Here is a 15,979-nt window from a genome sequence, read left to right as displayed (position 1 = left end):
TTTGTCTCATCCCCATTCTCCTGCCTTCGCTCCATAACCCCTCATCCCTTTATTAATCAAGAATCTATCTATCTCTGTCTTAAAGATACTCAGTGATTTGGCCTCCACAGCCTTCTGCGGCAGAGTTCCACAGATTCACCACCCTCTGGCTGAAGAAATTCCTCCTCATCTCTGTTTTAAGTGATCGTCCCTTCAGTCTGAGATGGTGTCCTCTGGTTCTAGTTTTTCCTACAAGTGGAAACATCCTCTCCACGTCCACTCTATCCAAGCCTCATAGTATCCTGTAAGTTTCAATAAGATCCCCCCTCATCCTTGTAAACTCCAATGAGTACAGACCCAGAGTCCTCAACCGTTTCGCATACGACATGATTAATACTAAGGAAGTGGACCATATCAGATGGCAAGGGTGTGGGCAATGGTGAGCATGAACATGGGTAGAAGAATATGTATGTAAGGCGTTTAGGAAAGACAGGAGATCAATGAAATCAGATGAGAGCGTGCAAAGTGAACTGAGATTGAGAATGCAATCACTGAGGATGAGGAGCAGCCTAGTACAGAAGCTGTGGGAGGGAGGAACGGAGGATACCTCGGTGTAAAACTCAAGGTGGAAGGATAGAAGGGGGAAGAGTGTCCTTAACTCAACAAAGCCAAAGATAAAACCTTGCACTTCCATGATCATTTGTGACTTATCTACGCACAGAACCCTTTGGGGCTATGGCAGGCGTGCCTTCTTACAAATGGTTCGTTGCTTTCCTCACTATTTGAACAGCTTCCAATTCCAATTGTGAAATGGATGACACTATACTCTAGTTCACACCTACTGGTTTTTTCCCTCAATGCTCGTTACTCAAAGTAAAATCTTCCAATTTTGCAGAGGTATTATTAGTCAGGAAAGTGCTAGGTTTGATGCCCCGTCTACACTCAATTAGCTGATGTCAGTTTGGAAACAATTGAGAAACTATGGACTTTAGTGTGAGGGGAAAAGTAACCTATGCTCCAGGTCATGAATGTTATTCAGTGATTCCCTACTAGAAAGTGCATATGTCCAATAGGGATCACAAAAGAAGAATCTGGTGGTCCTGTGTTTAGTGGAATAGTCATCTCACTGCCTAGATTTACAAAGAGGAACTGAGTGGGAATCTACTGGCCAAATAGCTGTTTTAGTTCATCGCACCATTTTAAATGCTGCTCAACATTGCAATATTATCTAGTATCTCACCTACGTCTAGAGCTTTAATGTGTAACCTTAGGAAATGAATGTAAATAAGGCATTTCACCATGGTGGCTATCACAATCAAGGCCAATCTTGTCTTCAGCTTCCATCCTCACATGCATATATGACCCAGCTCAGGACATTAGATACAGATTAGGACTGTGAATCCTTGCTATCTTCCCCCTTCCCTATCCCAGAGTGACTGAGGCCATTGTAGCATCCCTCCAGCCCCTCAGCCAAAATCAGCTAACTTGGTGTATAGGTGACCAGACATCATACACAGGCCAATGAAGCTCATTTGTGCACTGGTTTTATCAACTGAATTACTGGGAAGGGACAGAAATAAAGAATTTTCATTTACAGTAATTACAATACCGTGTTGAAGATAGGAAGTTGCCATTCTTTACAGCAGTGTCATTGAACTGAAACTTGCAAGTTTCCTGGGGAAAGGACACGGACAAATTCTCATGATGCTGTGACTTGGAGGGATCCTAGTAGAGAGATACAGACACACAAAACATGAACATCAAGACCATAACAGTGAAGGTAGCACAATGTATACATGATAAGTGAAGGTGAAAGGGACCATTTGGTTCACAATGCAGACCCTACCATCTCTCCAGTACAGAATCAAGCTGTTTCTTAAATTAATCCATTGCCCTGGTTACCCCTTTTGGTAACTCCATTTGAGTTGTTAATCACGCTCTACATAAATGAAAACAAATCTTCACATTTGTTTTAAATTTACCCTTCAGAACCATTTTATTTATTTAGCGAATGCAAAGTCCCCAAGCCAAGCCAAGCCGTTTCTTATGGTCCTTCTATGTTGAATGTGGATAGGCCTCTGCTGAGTCTGTGGATTGGACATTCTTCTATGATGTGGTGTATAGTTTGCTCTCTCCCATAGGCACATAGGAGGCTAATACTAATGCCCATCTGTGGAGGCTGACCAAGCAGGGGCCTTGGCCGGTCCTGAACCCTTCAAGGGTGGATCACTCTTTCCTTGGGAGGTTAAAACCAGGCAGTTGTTGGGTTAGGTTTAAGATCAGGTACTTGTTTGTCATGTCCAATGATTCACATTCATTTGTCCAGGTGAAATTTGCGTTGAATTTTTGCTTCAGAGTGTTTTGTTTTATAAATTTAGCGTACCCAATTCTTTTTTTTCCAATTAAGGGACAATTTAGCATGGCCAATCCACCTATCCTGCACACTTTTGGGTTGCGTGGTTGAGACCCACGCACACACGGGGAGAATGTGCAAGCTCTACACGGACAGTGACCCTGGGCCGGGATCGAGCCCGGGTCCTCAGCGCCATGAGGCAGCAGTGCTAACCACTGTGCCATCGTGCTGCCCTGTTGATGGGGATCTTCAGCACCATTTACAACTCCTCAGACACTGAGCAATCCATTTCCAGATGCAGCAAGACCTGGACCATATCCAGTCTTGGGCTGACAAGTTGCAAGTAACATCTGCGCCACACAAGTGCCAGGCAATGACTATATCCAACAGGAAAGAATCTAACCATTGCTCCTTGACATTCGATGGCATTACCATCGCTGAATCTCCCACTATCAACAACTTGGGGCTTACCATTGACGGGAGTCATGCCTTGGGTGGGATCAATAGATCAGCATGAAGTGGCAGGTAGGGGACTTGGGAACTTTTCCTATCATTCGGAACCATGACCTTGTGCTATCTGATGTATCTTAAGATCTTGATTTACTTTCTCGACCCTTTCAAATATGTTACTAAAATTTATTTTGAAGACTGAAGGGCTCAATCTGCAGGTATACTTAAGGGGTAGAGTGGCAGGGGTGGATTTAGCCTTAGCCGATATGCTTTACTAATCTTTGTCCTTATCTGGTCAATGCAAGCAATTCTCTCAAATACACGAATACTGTTGGATAGCTTTCATAGTTGAAGTGACATTGCATTAAGATTCAGTTGCCCATTGTTTACCTATTACTTATTATCAACATTGGGGACAACTACAGTTTCTGGGCCCATGCACAGCATGAGTGGCATCAACAGTTCCATCCAAGGTATCAATACTTACATTGTATTTCAATTAAAGTACTTTACTTACTGTATTTCAATTAGGATGGGTGACACTTAAGATAATATACGGGTTAAACCATATTACGAGCAGATATTCAGCTGTAATGTTCCCAGTCAATTACTGGATATTCTGTTTTATGTCATGTATTGTATAACATGTCAAGGACACTTTTCTGGCTATTGAATGTCCAACTGTGGTTTTATTAGAGTAATGTGGCAGTGCTAATGATTTTGGATTTGAATTCTATGGTTAAATACAGATTCTCAAAGGTATTTGTGCAGCAGCTTAGCTTGTCAATAAGCGCCACTCTTTAGATTAAAAATAGTTGATCCGCCATTTTCTATGAGCTCAGATGATCGCTTGTGAAGGAGACCGAGACAAGAAGGGTGTGGCCGCTGTGCCACTTGTGGTTAAAGTCACTCGACCAACATTCATTTTCTGGACATACACGTGAAAAATTGTGGGTTCTTCCCTCCCTCAAGTTGTTGAATCTTACCGGGCGACAGTTTCACTGGCACTGGAAGGCTGATAAAACCTAGCCTAAGTGGCCAACCTTCCTGCGATGCAGCACTCATGCCTCGTTAGAATGGGAAAGGAAAACAAAAAAAAAATGGTTGTATAGTGCGTGGAACACCATCCAACTCATCTTGTACCATGTACCGTCTTAATTATTTTCAGAGAGCGCTCCAATGAGCCAAGCCGGTCACTCAACTTCACTGTCTCGTCTTGAAGCTGTTTATTCTCCTCTTCTAGGTAGTTAATCCTAAAAAGTGATTGAAAGGAAGACAATCAATATTGGTCACCACTGGCAGTGCATACAGTCTGAACTGCATTTTTTCCCCCTGCCTTTTGTCACCAGTTTCTCCCTTCATTGCCACCTCTTTCAAAAGGCAAATACTCCTTATTGGGGTACAGCTCTAAATGAAGCAATTGTCATTGGCCATTCTTCATGTGTAAGCCTCAATGGTGAACATTAACAGCCTATTTAACCGTAAACAGTATCACATCTCATACCAATGTCAACTTCACCCAATGATCACATAGGTGAGTTTTTTCCTGGAGTGATCACTGTACTACGATCAGGAGCAAGAGATCCAGCCAATGCCCTTATTGTTCTGCAGGCCCTGTGGCCAGTTTGAGGTTTGAGGCTCAACAACCACCTTGGTTGAAATAAGTGAATAGAGCACAGACTGAGATTAGATATGGAACCTTTCTAATCACCAGAATCTCACTATATTAAGATCCACCATGGGAGCCATGATCTGCACAGGTTTGAACCCCCCCCCCCCCCCCCCTCCCCCCAACCTACTCTACTACCCTCCCAATTTAAAACAATTGATCGCAGCACAGCAAAGACATAAACCCCCTCCCCTACTGCCACAGTACTCTGCAATATCAATATATGCAGCATTGACTGGAGTCAAGATGCTACCTTGTGATCTCAGCTCATACATTTCTAAAAACATTTTTTTTCAAATTCCAATTAAGGGGCAATTTAGTGTGACCAATCCATCTGTACATCTTTGGGTTGTGGGGGTGAGACCCACGCACACACGGAGAGAATGTGTAAACTCCACAAGGCCCTTGGTGCCATGCAGCAGCAATGCTAACCACTGCGCCATCATACTGCCCTCTCAGCTCATTCATTACATTTTGTACGAGAGAATTAAAAATTCAGATGGTTCAAATGTGAAGAAACCCTTTTACCTCTCAGTTAATCTACTTTCTAGTTTGGAACTTATGATAGAATTTTTAGTGGTACTCTTCATTAAGGATAAAAGGGGCTACTCCAACCTGACTATGCTGGCCTGATGAAGGGCCAGTTACTCTTAAATGATAACTTACATTTCTATCCACAGCTGTCTGACCCAATATACAAATAGCAGTTAGGATGTGGTTGTTTCAGCAGCAAGCATCGATCCAGGTCCACACCGTCCAGTACAGTAACTATTATACTGGTACCCTTTCACTTTTAAATACTGAAATCATCACATCGAAAGCTAATATCAGTGATGGAAACATCATCTCTCATGGTTAACATGAATCAATTGTTGTAAAAACCCATCCAGTTCCCTCATGCCCCTTTAGCGAAACAAGTCAGCCATCCTTACCTGGTCTGGCCTACTTGCAACTCCATACACACTGCAATGTGATTAACTGAAATGGCCAAGCAAGCTACTTGGTTTACGTGCAATCAGGAATGGGTAACAAATGTTGAATGGGTAATAAACACTGGGCTTGCCAGCAACATCCACACTCCATGAAAAAATTTTAAAAAGGTGTCATGGTGCTGTTTGTTCCAACAGAAACTCAACATAATACAGAGGTAATCAGACAGCAAACTGCTCAATCACTGCTGCTATAAACTACGACAATCTCATTACACTGTGTGGATCAATGAAATTCAATGCCTCTTCATACCCACCCTGCTGGGATGAGTTTGGTTGTGTGGGGTGGGGAAACCGGCACTCATTGTGCAAGAGTGTATCCCTGTCACCTGGCTGCCTCTGCTCTGATTAAGACTTTCTGCCCTGTTGCCAATTGAGGCACTTAAGTGGAAAATTGATGCCCGCATCAGGGCCGCTGCGTTGGAGTTGATCGTGGGCTGCTGAAGCTTCCCTCATTTATAGGCACTTAATGCCTGATTGAAGGACCTGGTATCGGGATGAGGAGTTGCCCAAGGAGACAACTGGCCTCGCTGCAGACCTCCCATCCTGCCTCAATGGCCACTCCTTCTGACTCTCCTCCATTGCCTCGGTCCCTTCCGGACCCTGGACCCCGGGTAGCTGTATTATCGGCAGCAGCCACTGCCTGTCTTGTGGTGCTGCCGAACAACGAAGAGCTGCCAGTCTCCGAGTGGCCAGCAGCTCTTGCGGGCAGAACCTTCACCCTTCGGGTCCCTGATCTCAGGGAAGTTTCACCACTGCTCTGTTAAATGTCCAATTGGCACTTAATGCAGCTATAGCTTCCCTAAAAGACATGACAAGGGACTCTCATCTGCTCTCCAGACCATGGGCGAAACCCCATTAAATTTTGGTCATTGTGTCTTCCTGAAAGAGCTGTGAGCCTTCGGCATTTACATATAATATAAAATTGTTCAAAATAATTAACAATTTGCTTAATTAAAATATATTTGATGATGGAAATATATATATTTTTTAAATTTAGAGTACCCAATTATTTTTTTTCCAATTAAGGTGCAATTTAGCGTGGCTAATCCACCTAACCTGCACATCTTTGGATTGGATGAAAATATATTTGATGATAAAACATCCAACAGTGTACATCTCAACATGGTGCCGCTTTAAAAGAGGGCACTTTGAGCTGTAGTACACGAGAATAATCACAGGCCTGTGAATGGAGGTGAGAATTATTTGAAGGAAAGAATCAAATGTATCATGAAACAATAAAGCGGATTGGCTTCAATATGAATTTGTCTTGTAGCAAATTGGTACAAAAGTACATCAATCTCAAGCAACACTGTCTCAAGCTATTATTCAAACTCTGTTTCTTTCTCTTTTAATCCCCCATGGTGTTATTTCATGCTGAGGTACATCTGACCCCACATTTTAGCCAAGTAACCAGTCCCTGTGTACAAGTCTCGGTTCTGAGTTTTGGCAGCCTAGCAAACATCACAGCTAACACCAACTGGCTCCACGCATCATGTTCACACATCCCCAACTTTCAAGCAGCATTTACTGGATAGTGATGAGAAGCAGGAACCCTTGCTGCGTTTATGCCTTTTCCAGCCAAACCATTCAGTGGATAATTGTACCTGCTGATATTGTGGCTTGAATAAGCTAACTTGGCACAGACCAGCGATCAAATTGGTCAGGAAGACACAGGATACTCAGATGTATGGAAAGCAGATAGAGTGCTTAATTTTATTCCCATCCCTACATTTTAATACTTCAAGAACTTGCTCCATCTTTTTTATCATGCTGCATTTCCCCTTTATACATCTTTAAAGTATGTTTGAATTGCAGTAAGCGGCCTCTAGTCCAGCCCTCGATTTCTTTCTCATATATGCCCTGAAATTGTAAAAAATCTTTTTATTAATTTATGGGATGTGGACATTTATTGCCCATCACATTTTACCAGATAGTGGTGGCGAACTGCCTTCTAGAACCATTGCCGTCCATATTGTGTAGACACATCCTCAGTGCTGTTAGGAAGGGAAATTCCAGGATTCTTATCCCAGGAGGAATGGCGATATATTTCCAAGTCATGATGGTGAGTGGTTTGGAGGCAAACTTGCAGGTGGTAGTGTTCCCATGTATCTGCTGCCCTTGACTTCTAGATAGCAGTGATTTTGGATTTGAAAGATGCTGTATCAGGAGCCATGGCGAGTTCCTGCAGTGCATCATGTCGATGGCACACATTACTGCTACTGTTCGTTGAAGGTGGAGGAAGTGAATGTAGGTATAAGGGGTGCTAATCAAGCGGGCTGCTTTGTCCTGGATGGTGTTGAGCTTCTTGGGCGTTGTTGGAACTGCACACATCGAGGCAAGTGGAGATATTCCATCACGTTTCTGACTTGTGCCTTGTAAATAGTGGACAGGCTTTGGGGAATCAGGAGTTGAGTTATTCATGGCAGGATTTATGAATGTAAAGGGGCGATGATTAGTTTTTTTCTTGGATATGGTCATTGCCTAGCACTTCTGTGGTGCGAATGTGACTTGCCACTCGTCAGTCCAAGCCTGGATATTGTCCAGGTCTTGCTGCATTGGGACATGGACTGCTTCAGTATTTGACTCGTCGCAAATAGTGCTGAACATTGTGCAATCATCAGCGAACATCCCCACTTCTGACCTGCTGATGGAAGGAAGGTCATTACTGAAGTTGTTTGGGCCTAGGATGCTACCCCGAGGAACTCACGTAGTGATGTCCTGGAGCTATGATGATTGATCTCCAACAACTACAACAATCATCCTTTGTGCTAGATATGACTCCAACCAGCAGAGGTTTATCCCCCGATTTCCATTGACTCCAGTTTTCATAGGCACCTTGACGCCACACTTGGTCAAATACTGCCTTGATGTCAAGGGCAGTCACATTCATCTTACCTCTGGAGTTCAGCTCTTTTGTCTATGTTTAAACCAAGGCTGTAATGGGGTCAGGAGCTGAGTGACCCTGGTAGAATCCAAACTGAGCAGCAGTGAGCAGGATATTACTAAGCAATTACCACTTGAGAGCACCGTTGGTGACCCCTTCCTTTACTTTACTGATGATCGAGAGTAGACTGATGGGGCAGTAATCGGCTGGGTTGGATATGTCCTGTTTCACGAGTACAGGGCAATTTTCCACATTGCCAGGTAGATGCCAGAATTGTAGATGTACTGGAACAGCTTGGCTAGGGGTGTGGTAAGCTTTGGAACACAAATACTATTGCCGAATATTGTCAGGGCTCATAGCCTTTGCACTGTCCAGTGTCTTCAGCCATTTTTTGATATGTGAAGTGAATTGAATTGGCTGAAGATTTGCATCTGTGATGCTGAGGACCTCCAGAGGAGGCAGAGACAGATCACCCACTAGGCACCTCTGTCTGAAGATTGTTGAAAAGGCACTGATGGAGCCTTTTTCTTCAGTGAGCTGTCCACCACTATTCACAGCTGGATGTGGCAGGACTGCAGAACTCAAATCTTCATAAAACTCTCAGAGTAGACTTAGCTTATTCTTCCAAAAAAATAGCCTGCCATTCCCTCATCATTGTATCTGTTTCTTAAATGATTCCAAAGTATTCCATTCCACTACCGTACCCAGAATGTTGACCTCTCTTCAAGTGAAATGTTTCTGACATCTTTTGCTCCATTCCATCCAATAGTTGAAGCTCTCAAACCTAATGCAGCAACAGGTGCAGATGCATATTCACATTTACGCTTGCATATTTCTGCCTCATGATTTCACCCATAACGGACACACCTCAGATGTTGCTGAGTGAGGTGACGAGGGAAACAGATGAAATCTGGCAATTATAGACTTCGGAAAAGTCCCAAAATACTGGAACAGGCAGGTTGAATCCTGGAAGGGGGAATCCATTATGTCACGAGGAATTGCTGTAGCTCTTTTGACACCTGTTGAACTGAGGCTCTTCTGTTAGTGACAGGACTGCTGCAAGGTTGCAAGTACTATTTTGGGGTGATATGGTGCTGTTGGCACTATTCCATGACTCTGTCAGAGCAGGCACCACTGAAACATCACCACAACCATGCTAATTACTCCATCTCGAGATATTGGGAGGAGGTCAGTAGCCTTGCTGGGGGAGCAGAATGACAGCATTTTGATGGGTATGTCCTTATACTTAAATCTTCAGCCACCCAAAGGCATGATTAACTTAGAACGCAACATATAGCAGAGGTAAAATTACTGTTGTTATAAGTTTTGAAGACTCTCAGTAAGTAGGAATTGTGTTTCCTCATTCATGCACTGGTTTTGTTTGCTTGAATTAAAATAAACCCCAGTCCCCATTCAAAATTGTGAAGCATTCAGACACCAAGATCACAACTGTAAAAATTGGGAAGGTAGGGTTAAGAAGGGACCTATGGTCAAAGGATAATAAAATGCAGGGCCAGTTACCAGGAAATCTCATTGCAGTGAACAGCATAAAGGGGTTGAAGGGGGGAATTTCATACCTTTTGGAAAGAAGTGATAGTTGGTTGGTGGGTTTAAGTTAAAAAGGGACAGGATTGTTAGGACAAATAGTCTTTTCCTTCTTAATAAAAATATGTTTGCAAATTCAATTCACCTCCAGTCATTGCAATCATAGCTTTATTTTAACATCATTGCTCCTCTATATTTTCTCTCGTTCCATCTGAACTGTAAAGATGCTGGGTGGGATATTCCCGTTTTCCGGTGCGGCACCCTCCTGCCGGCAGTGGGATCCTCCATCCTGGCAGCCGGTCAATGGAGTTTCCCATTGTGGGCACCCTCACGTCTGCCAGTGAAAAGGAAGATCCCGCTGACGGAGAATCAGCCTGCTGTTTTTCTCCCTACATGCCAAGGTTGTTGAAAGGAAGATATCACACTGCCCATTAACAAAAATCATTATTTTCCAAAGACTACTGAACTCCACCAATCCAGATTTTTAACATCTAAACTTGGTATTGCTAATCACTACTTCATGATTTATCCAATCACTTTTGGACTTTGGTGCTGTCTTATGGACCTTGAGCATAGTTTCTCAACAAGTGACAGAATGTTTAGAAGATTACCTGATAGCAACTGAAAGCAGAAATGTATCCAATTTTCCCCCCAGTCCCAGCAAAGGGGCACTGAGGTCACTTGTTGTGCCTTTCTGCCCCATCAGGTTGACACCAGGCAGTTAAACACAGAACAAGGTTTGAACTTGAATGATGTTAATCATTCCACCATTGATGGCTGAGCCTTCAGCTGCCTGGACCATACACCCTGGAATTCCCTTCCTGCACCTCTCTACCATATTTTCCTTCTTTAAGAAACTCCTTCAAATCTACCTCTTTGCCCAAATTTATGATCATCTGACCTAATATCTCAGTTTCCATGCAGTAAACCTCTATGACTCTATCAGCAACTTGGGATATTTTATAATGCTAACGGTGCTACATAAATGTAAGTTGTTGTTGTTCATGGTCTGTGCACCTCAGCTATTCACTGGATAAACATGCCGAGTTGTTGAGGAAAGTCCCCTCAAAGTTCTCATGTATATTTGCATTTCGTAATGGATTCTTGACGATCAATAGGCTTGCATTCATCACGCTTCATACCCTGTTTAGAACCTTAAATAATTTTCCCTCCTGAAAGAAAACATTTTGCTATGACCTTGTCATTCCCTATTCCAGAAGTGGAACTGGGCAATACTGAATTATCCTGATTCAAAATGCCTCCCAAGTGACATCAAGGACTGACCTGGATGTCGATTTTTGGGATTTTCGCTGGCCTCGGTCGTGAGCAGTTCTTGTTCCTGACAACAGGAGAGATGCACCAGAGGCAGGAGATCTAGTGGGGAGGGGGAAAAGGAAAATTAAAATATGAAAAGCCTACCAACTGGGGGATTTCTTGACTGGAGTGGTAACTTTAGAATAAAGATACGCCCTCTCACAGAAGTTAAATTAGAAATTTAATTTTCTTTAAAAAATCCAGCAAGTCTGAATCAGTAGGGCCAACACTTAAATTAATTGGTGTCCTGAATTCGACAACATAGCATAAAAGAGTCAACGATGTTTCCTTGATTTAAATGGAAACTTTGATCAGACTAGGTTTCAGCTGTCTAGACCCTAAGAATTCCCTTCCTGAATAAATCTCTCTTTATCTAATTTTTCCCCCCTTTACAACACTCCTTACAACCTTTTGACCAAGTTTTTTGTTATCTGTCACAATGTCGGAGTTAAATTTTGTTTGAAAACTCCGTGTGAAGCACCGTGGGACATTTTACTATGTTACATGCACTATGTAAATGCAAATTGTTTTGTTTGCTTGGCATAGGCTTATTAAATGCTTGAGCAGTCTGGCATGTGTGCCACCATGCTTACATTAACTGTTTCTCTGCTGCTAAATGTAGAAATAAATGATGTGTTTTTAAAATTGTCCAGCCATCTTTAAATATTAGTTTTAACAGCTTAAGGGACCAAAATCAGTTTGAAATAGGACAACAATTGTTAAATTTGCCGTGCTGGAATAGGAACGGGGGGGGGGGGGGGGGGGGGGGGGGAGAGACTGACCTTTCATCATCTTTGGCTGTTTTTATGTTGGCAGTGATTTTATTGATTAATGGGGAGGGGGCGTTGTTGGCTAAGCCAGCATTTAATGCCCATCCATACTTGCCCTTCAGAAAGTGGTGGTGAGCTACCTTCTTGAATCACTGCAGTCTATGAAGTGTAGGTACATCTACTGTGTTGTTAGGGAGTTCCAGCGACAGTGAAGGAACAGCAATATATTTCCAAGTCAGGTGCTGAATGATTTGGATGGGAACCTTCACATGGTGGGGCTCGCAGGTATCTGCTGATCTTGTCCTTCTAGATGGTAGCACAGTGGTTAGCATTGTTGCTTCACAGTGCCAGGGTCCCAGGTTCAATTCCCGGCTTGGATTATTGTCTGTGCGGAGTCTGCATGTTCTCCCTGTGTCTGTGTGGGTTTCCTCCGGGTGCTCTGGTTTCCTCCGACAAGTTCCGAAAGACGCGCTGTTAGGTGAATTGGACATTCTGAATTCTCCGTCAGTGTATCCAAACAGACGCCGGAATGTGGCGACTAGGGGCTTTTCCCAGTAACTTCACAGCAGTATTAATGTAAGCCTACTTGTGACAATAAAGATTATCATTATTATTAGTGATTGTCAGTTTAGAAGGTACTGCCGAAGGAACCTTGGCAAGTTTCTGCAGTGTATCTTGTAGATGGCCCACACAACTGCCACTGTTTGTCGGTGGTGGAAGGATTAAATGTTTGTGAAAGAGGTAGCAATCAAGCGGGCTGCTTTGCCCTGGATGGCATTGAGCTTCTTGAGTGTGGAGTGTGAAGTTCAGTAAATAAAAATGAGTGGGATAAATGTAAAGCCCTCAGATACGAGCCTCTAAGATAATTGTATAGAGAAGGTGCAGAGGGAAAAGGTCATGAATGATGGAAAAAGATGTTTATATAAAACTCTGAAAAGAGTTAATATAGCCTGAGCATATCTAGGCTTTGCTACCTGCCATAATTTAGTATGTGCAGTTTTGGATCTGTGTAACGTGCACGGAATCAACAAACCATTTCTGACAAATGTGCCCTTTTGCACATACCTTCCTCAACAATGACCTCTTCAATATTAGTGATTTTAAAATTCTTTCATGAGATGTGGACATCACTGGCTGGGTCAGCATATATGTTTCCCATCCTTAATTGCTCTTTGACTGAGTGGTTTGCTCGGCCATTTCAAAGGACAGTTATTGTGGGTAGAAATCACATGCAGGCCACATTGGCTAAGGATAGTATTTCCTTCCTTAGTGAACCAGATGGGTTGTTACAACAATCGACGATGTTTTATCCATGGTTAATTCCAGCCATTTTATTGAATATATTTTTATTGAATTCAAATTTCACCATCCGCCATGGTCGGATTTGAACACTCCCAAGAGTGTTACTACCTTGGGTCTCTAGTTTACAGTGACAATACTACTATGCCACCGCCTCCCCCAAAATTTATTGCATCAGGCTGAGAATTATATACTTGACAAATACACATTAGGCAAAATTTATAGGGGATCTTGGGAGTGGGGTGGAATGAGGGTTCAGAAATTCAGAAGAGCTGGGGGGGTGGAATTTAGTGCCTTTCACCTTTCCAGTGCTTTGCAATCCTCTGTGGTGTGTGTGGGTGGGTGGGGGGGATTGGGGGGGGGGGGGGGGGGGCGGAAAAGAGGTCAAGGATGGCTATCTTAGGCAGAGGTTAAATTAAGGCCAATTAAGGGTCACTTTCCACTGGCATTTTACCAACATCAGGTGGGCTCTTCCACAACCCAGTAAATCCTGGTGGTTTCTCTGCAGACGCGGGAGGCTCTTACGACTGGGCACTATGGTACACAGAGAGGCCCTCGGCAGCAAGGGAAATTTTCCACTGCGGAAATGTCCCCTCCCCCTGTATAAACCACTACTCCCACTCCGGCGGGGCCTGCCTGACTGACTCCCATGGCCCGGATCCTATTTACCATGGTTCCAGGACAGCATTCATTCTGCTGCTGCCTTGGGCCAAGTGCAGTTCCAACATCGCTCCTAGTGGCACTGCTGGGACCGAATCCTGTAACTGACCAGGATCACTTAACAGGCATGACTCATCCCTTAAAAAAGCCAAAGCCCTGACACCAGACAGTTCATTGCCTGATTACCACAGAATTGGGTTTGGCTTCGGCAAATGGCCAAGGTAGGGTTTCCTTTGGCTTTCTCGCCTGCCGTGTGGGGCACAGTTACCCTGACAAACTTCAGCTCATCGTGTTTAAATAAATGTAGGACCTGAGGAAGTTGTCAAATAAAACAATACAAACAGAAATTAAAGAAAATGTGGCTTGGGAGAAAGACAGAAACAGATACATTAGATATATTTTCTTAAAAATATAAATGTGACAACCTAGAGCTCATTTGATGTTGGGGAGTTTACTGTAGCTCCTGGAAACAATGTAAGGTCAGTCAAAGATCATTTAAAAATAAGGCTAGCTCACATCAGATTGTTACCGTAAAAGGGGTATTTAAAATAATATTGGGTCCCACTTCTACCTGTTTCAGGCAGGAGTGGTGGAATTTTGAGTTGATGCTACGACCCTACCAGTCTCACCGACACTATTCACATGGAAGGATCATATGCAAGAAGCGCCCATTCCCATCTCTGTTTTGAAAGGATTTTAAAAGCATTGATAGGGATTTGTCTGGGTCCCATCTTAGATTACTCTGCAGCTTGCCAGATTTCGGGACTCCATTTAAATTTCATCCTCGTGCACGAATGAAAAGCAAACTTTCACAAAGTAAATTTGAATGCACAAGGAGAGCATATCTGCAATGCAGGTACCTGTTCTTTACATTGCAAACCACTGAACTGTTGTTCCGTACAGCATCCTCTTGCTCACTCAACTGCTGTATAAGCTCTCTCTTCTCAACAAGAAGCAGATCATTTTCATACGTGACCTTCATGTTCCAGGCATGTTCCTGTGCGTCAGTGAAAAGAGACAGAGAGCATAATTAATCACTATTTCTAAACTCAGAATTTCTAAAATAAAACATTAATGCTTGGCAGAATTACTGGTGTCAGCACTGTGAAATTAGGCAATTTTCAAACACCGTATCAGCATCAGAATCACACTGGTTAGGTACAGTGAGGGTGGGCTAGGTACCTGTACTGAGTAAAGCTCCCTTTTAAATTGGTGTGCTGGCAAGCATTCTCAGGTCCCAGGTTAAGTACATCACAGGTTAAAGTAAACCCCTTTCTACTACCAGCCTGTCCCTTTCAGAAATGCAAGTAAAATTAATGAGTGATTCTATAATCTATTTTGCCTAGTAGGCTCAGGGCAACTAGGAATGGCATGCCAGTTTGAAAATGAACAGAGCCCTATAATGCAAGAGCTGATAACAATGCTAGCTGTCCGCATTCTGTCGGGATTGCTTTTGATTAAAAAGGAATTGTTTTCATGCCCCTACTTTGAAGGTGCTGCAAAAGTGCTGGGAAGGGTTCCACATTCTCCAGTACCATATCTAAGGGTTTATTTTTCTCGACAGAATGTCAACATGATACGAGCAATAGTGAAGGGCTACCTGGTTGATATTTACCCTTATTGCCTGGTGACACTACGCCCAATTGTAATACCTTACTGCTGCTTTGGCAGAGGTCAGCACAGCTCTCAGACCTTAGGTTGGCTTTCCTGGTGTCTGTCCCTGAGTAAGACAACTGAGAATTGGATGGACTGAACCAATGCCTTTCAATTTCATAAAGGAAGGCTCATCATGCCCCTCGGCTGTCTCAGTGTTTCATAACCAATTGGTTTTAAAACGCAATCATATGGCAGCCGATTGCACCCAGAAAACTCTGATAAAACAGCGCATGACATGAAAGACCAGTTAATCTGTAGTTTCACGGTGTGAAGAAGAAATGCTAGCCAGTAGAATTCCACACTCTTCTTTAACTTTAGATAAAGTCTCATTCTAACTCAATATGTGAAGGATAGCACCTATGACAATACAGCTCTCCCTCTGTCTGTACTAGAATGTTGACCTCGATA

At 43.2% G+C, this 15,979-nt stretch overlaps 1 protein-coding gene across 13 annotated transcripts in view; it reads right to left on the bottom strand.

Annotated features, from left to right (window-relative positions):
• Window positions 1-15,979, bottom strand: part of ccdc30 (coiled-coil domain containing 30) — a 200,159-nt gene that overhangs the window by 8,324 nt on the left and 175,856 nt on the right. For 6 of the 13 annotated variants that reach the window (XM_038773500.1, XM_038773499.1, XM_038773507.1 and 3 more), the window contains 4 exons: window positions 14,776-14,912; window positions 11,157-11,246; window positions 3,933-4,035; window positions 1,589-1,704 (listed from right to left, as the gene is read on the bottom strand). In XM_038773500.1, the coding sequence (XP_038629428.1) occupies window positions 1,589-1,704; window positions 3,933-4,035; window positions 11,157-11,246; window positions 14,776-14,912 (446 nt within the window). Of the gene's footprint in view, window positions 1-1,574; window positions 1,705-3,932; window positions 4,036-11,156; window positions 11,247-14,775; window positions 14,913-15,979 lie in introns of all 13 variants that reach the window. The other 7 variants (XM_038773501.1, XM_038773502.1, XM_038773509.1 and 4 more) reach the window with 7 other exon arrangements.

This window comes from Scyliorhinus canicula, chromosome 16, assembly GCF_902713615.1.
Source record: "Scyliorhinus canicula chromosome 16, sScyCan1.1, whole genome shotgun sequence".
Taxonomy (NCBI): domain Eukaryota; kingdom Metazoa; phylum Chordata; class Chondrichthyes; order Carcharhiniformes; family Scyliorhinidae; genus Scyliorhinus; species Scyliorhinus canicula.
Note: the sequence above shows the minus strand (reverse complement) of the source record. Positions and strands in the feature narration are given on the sequence as shown.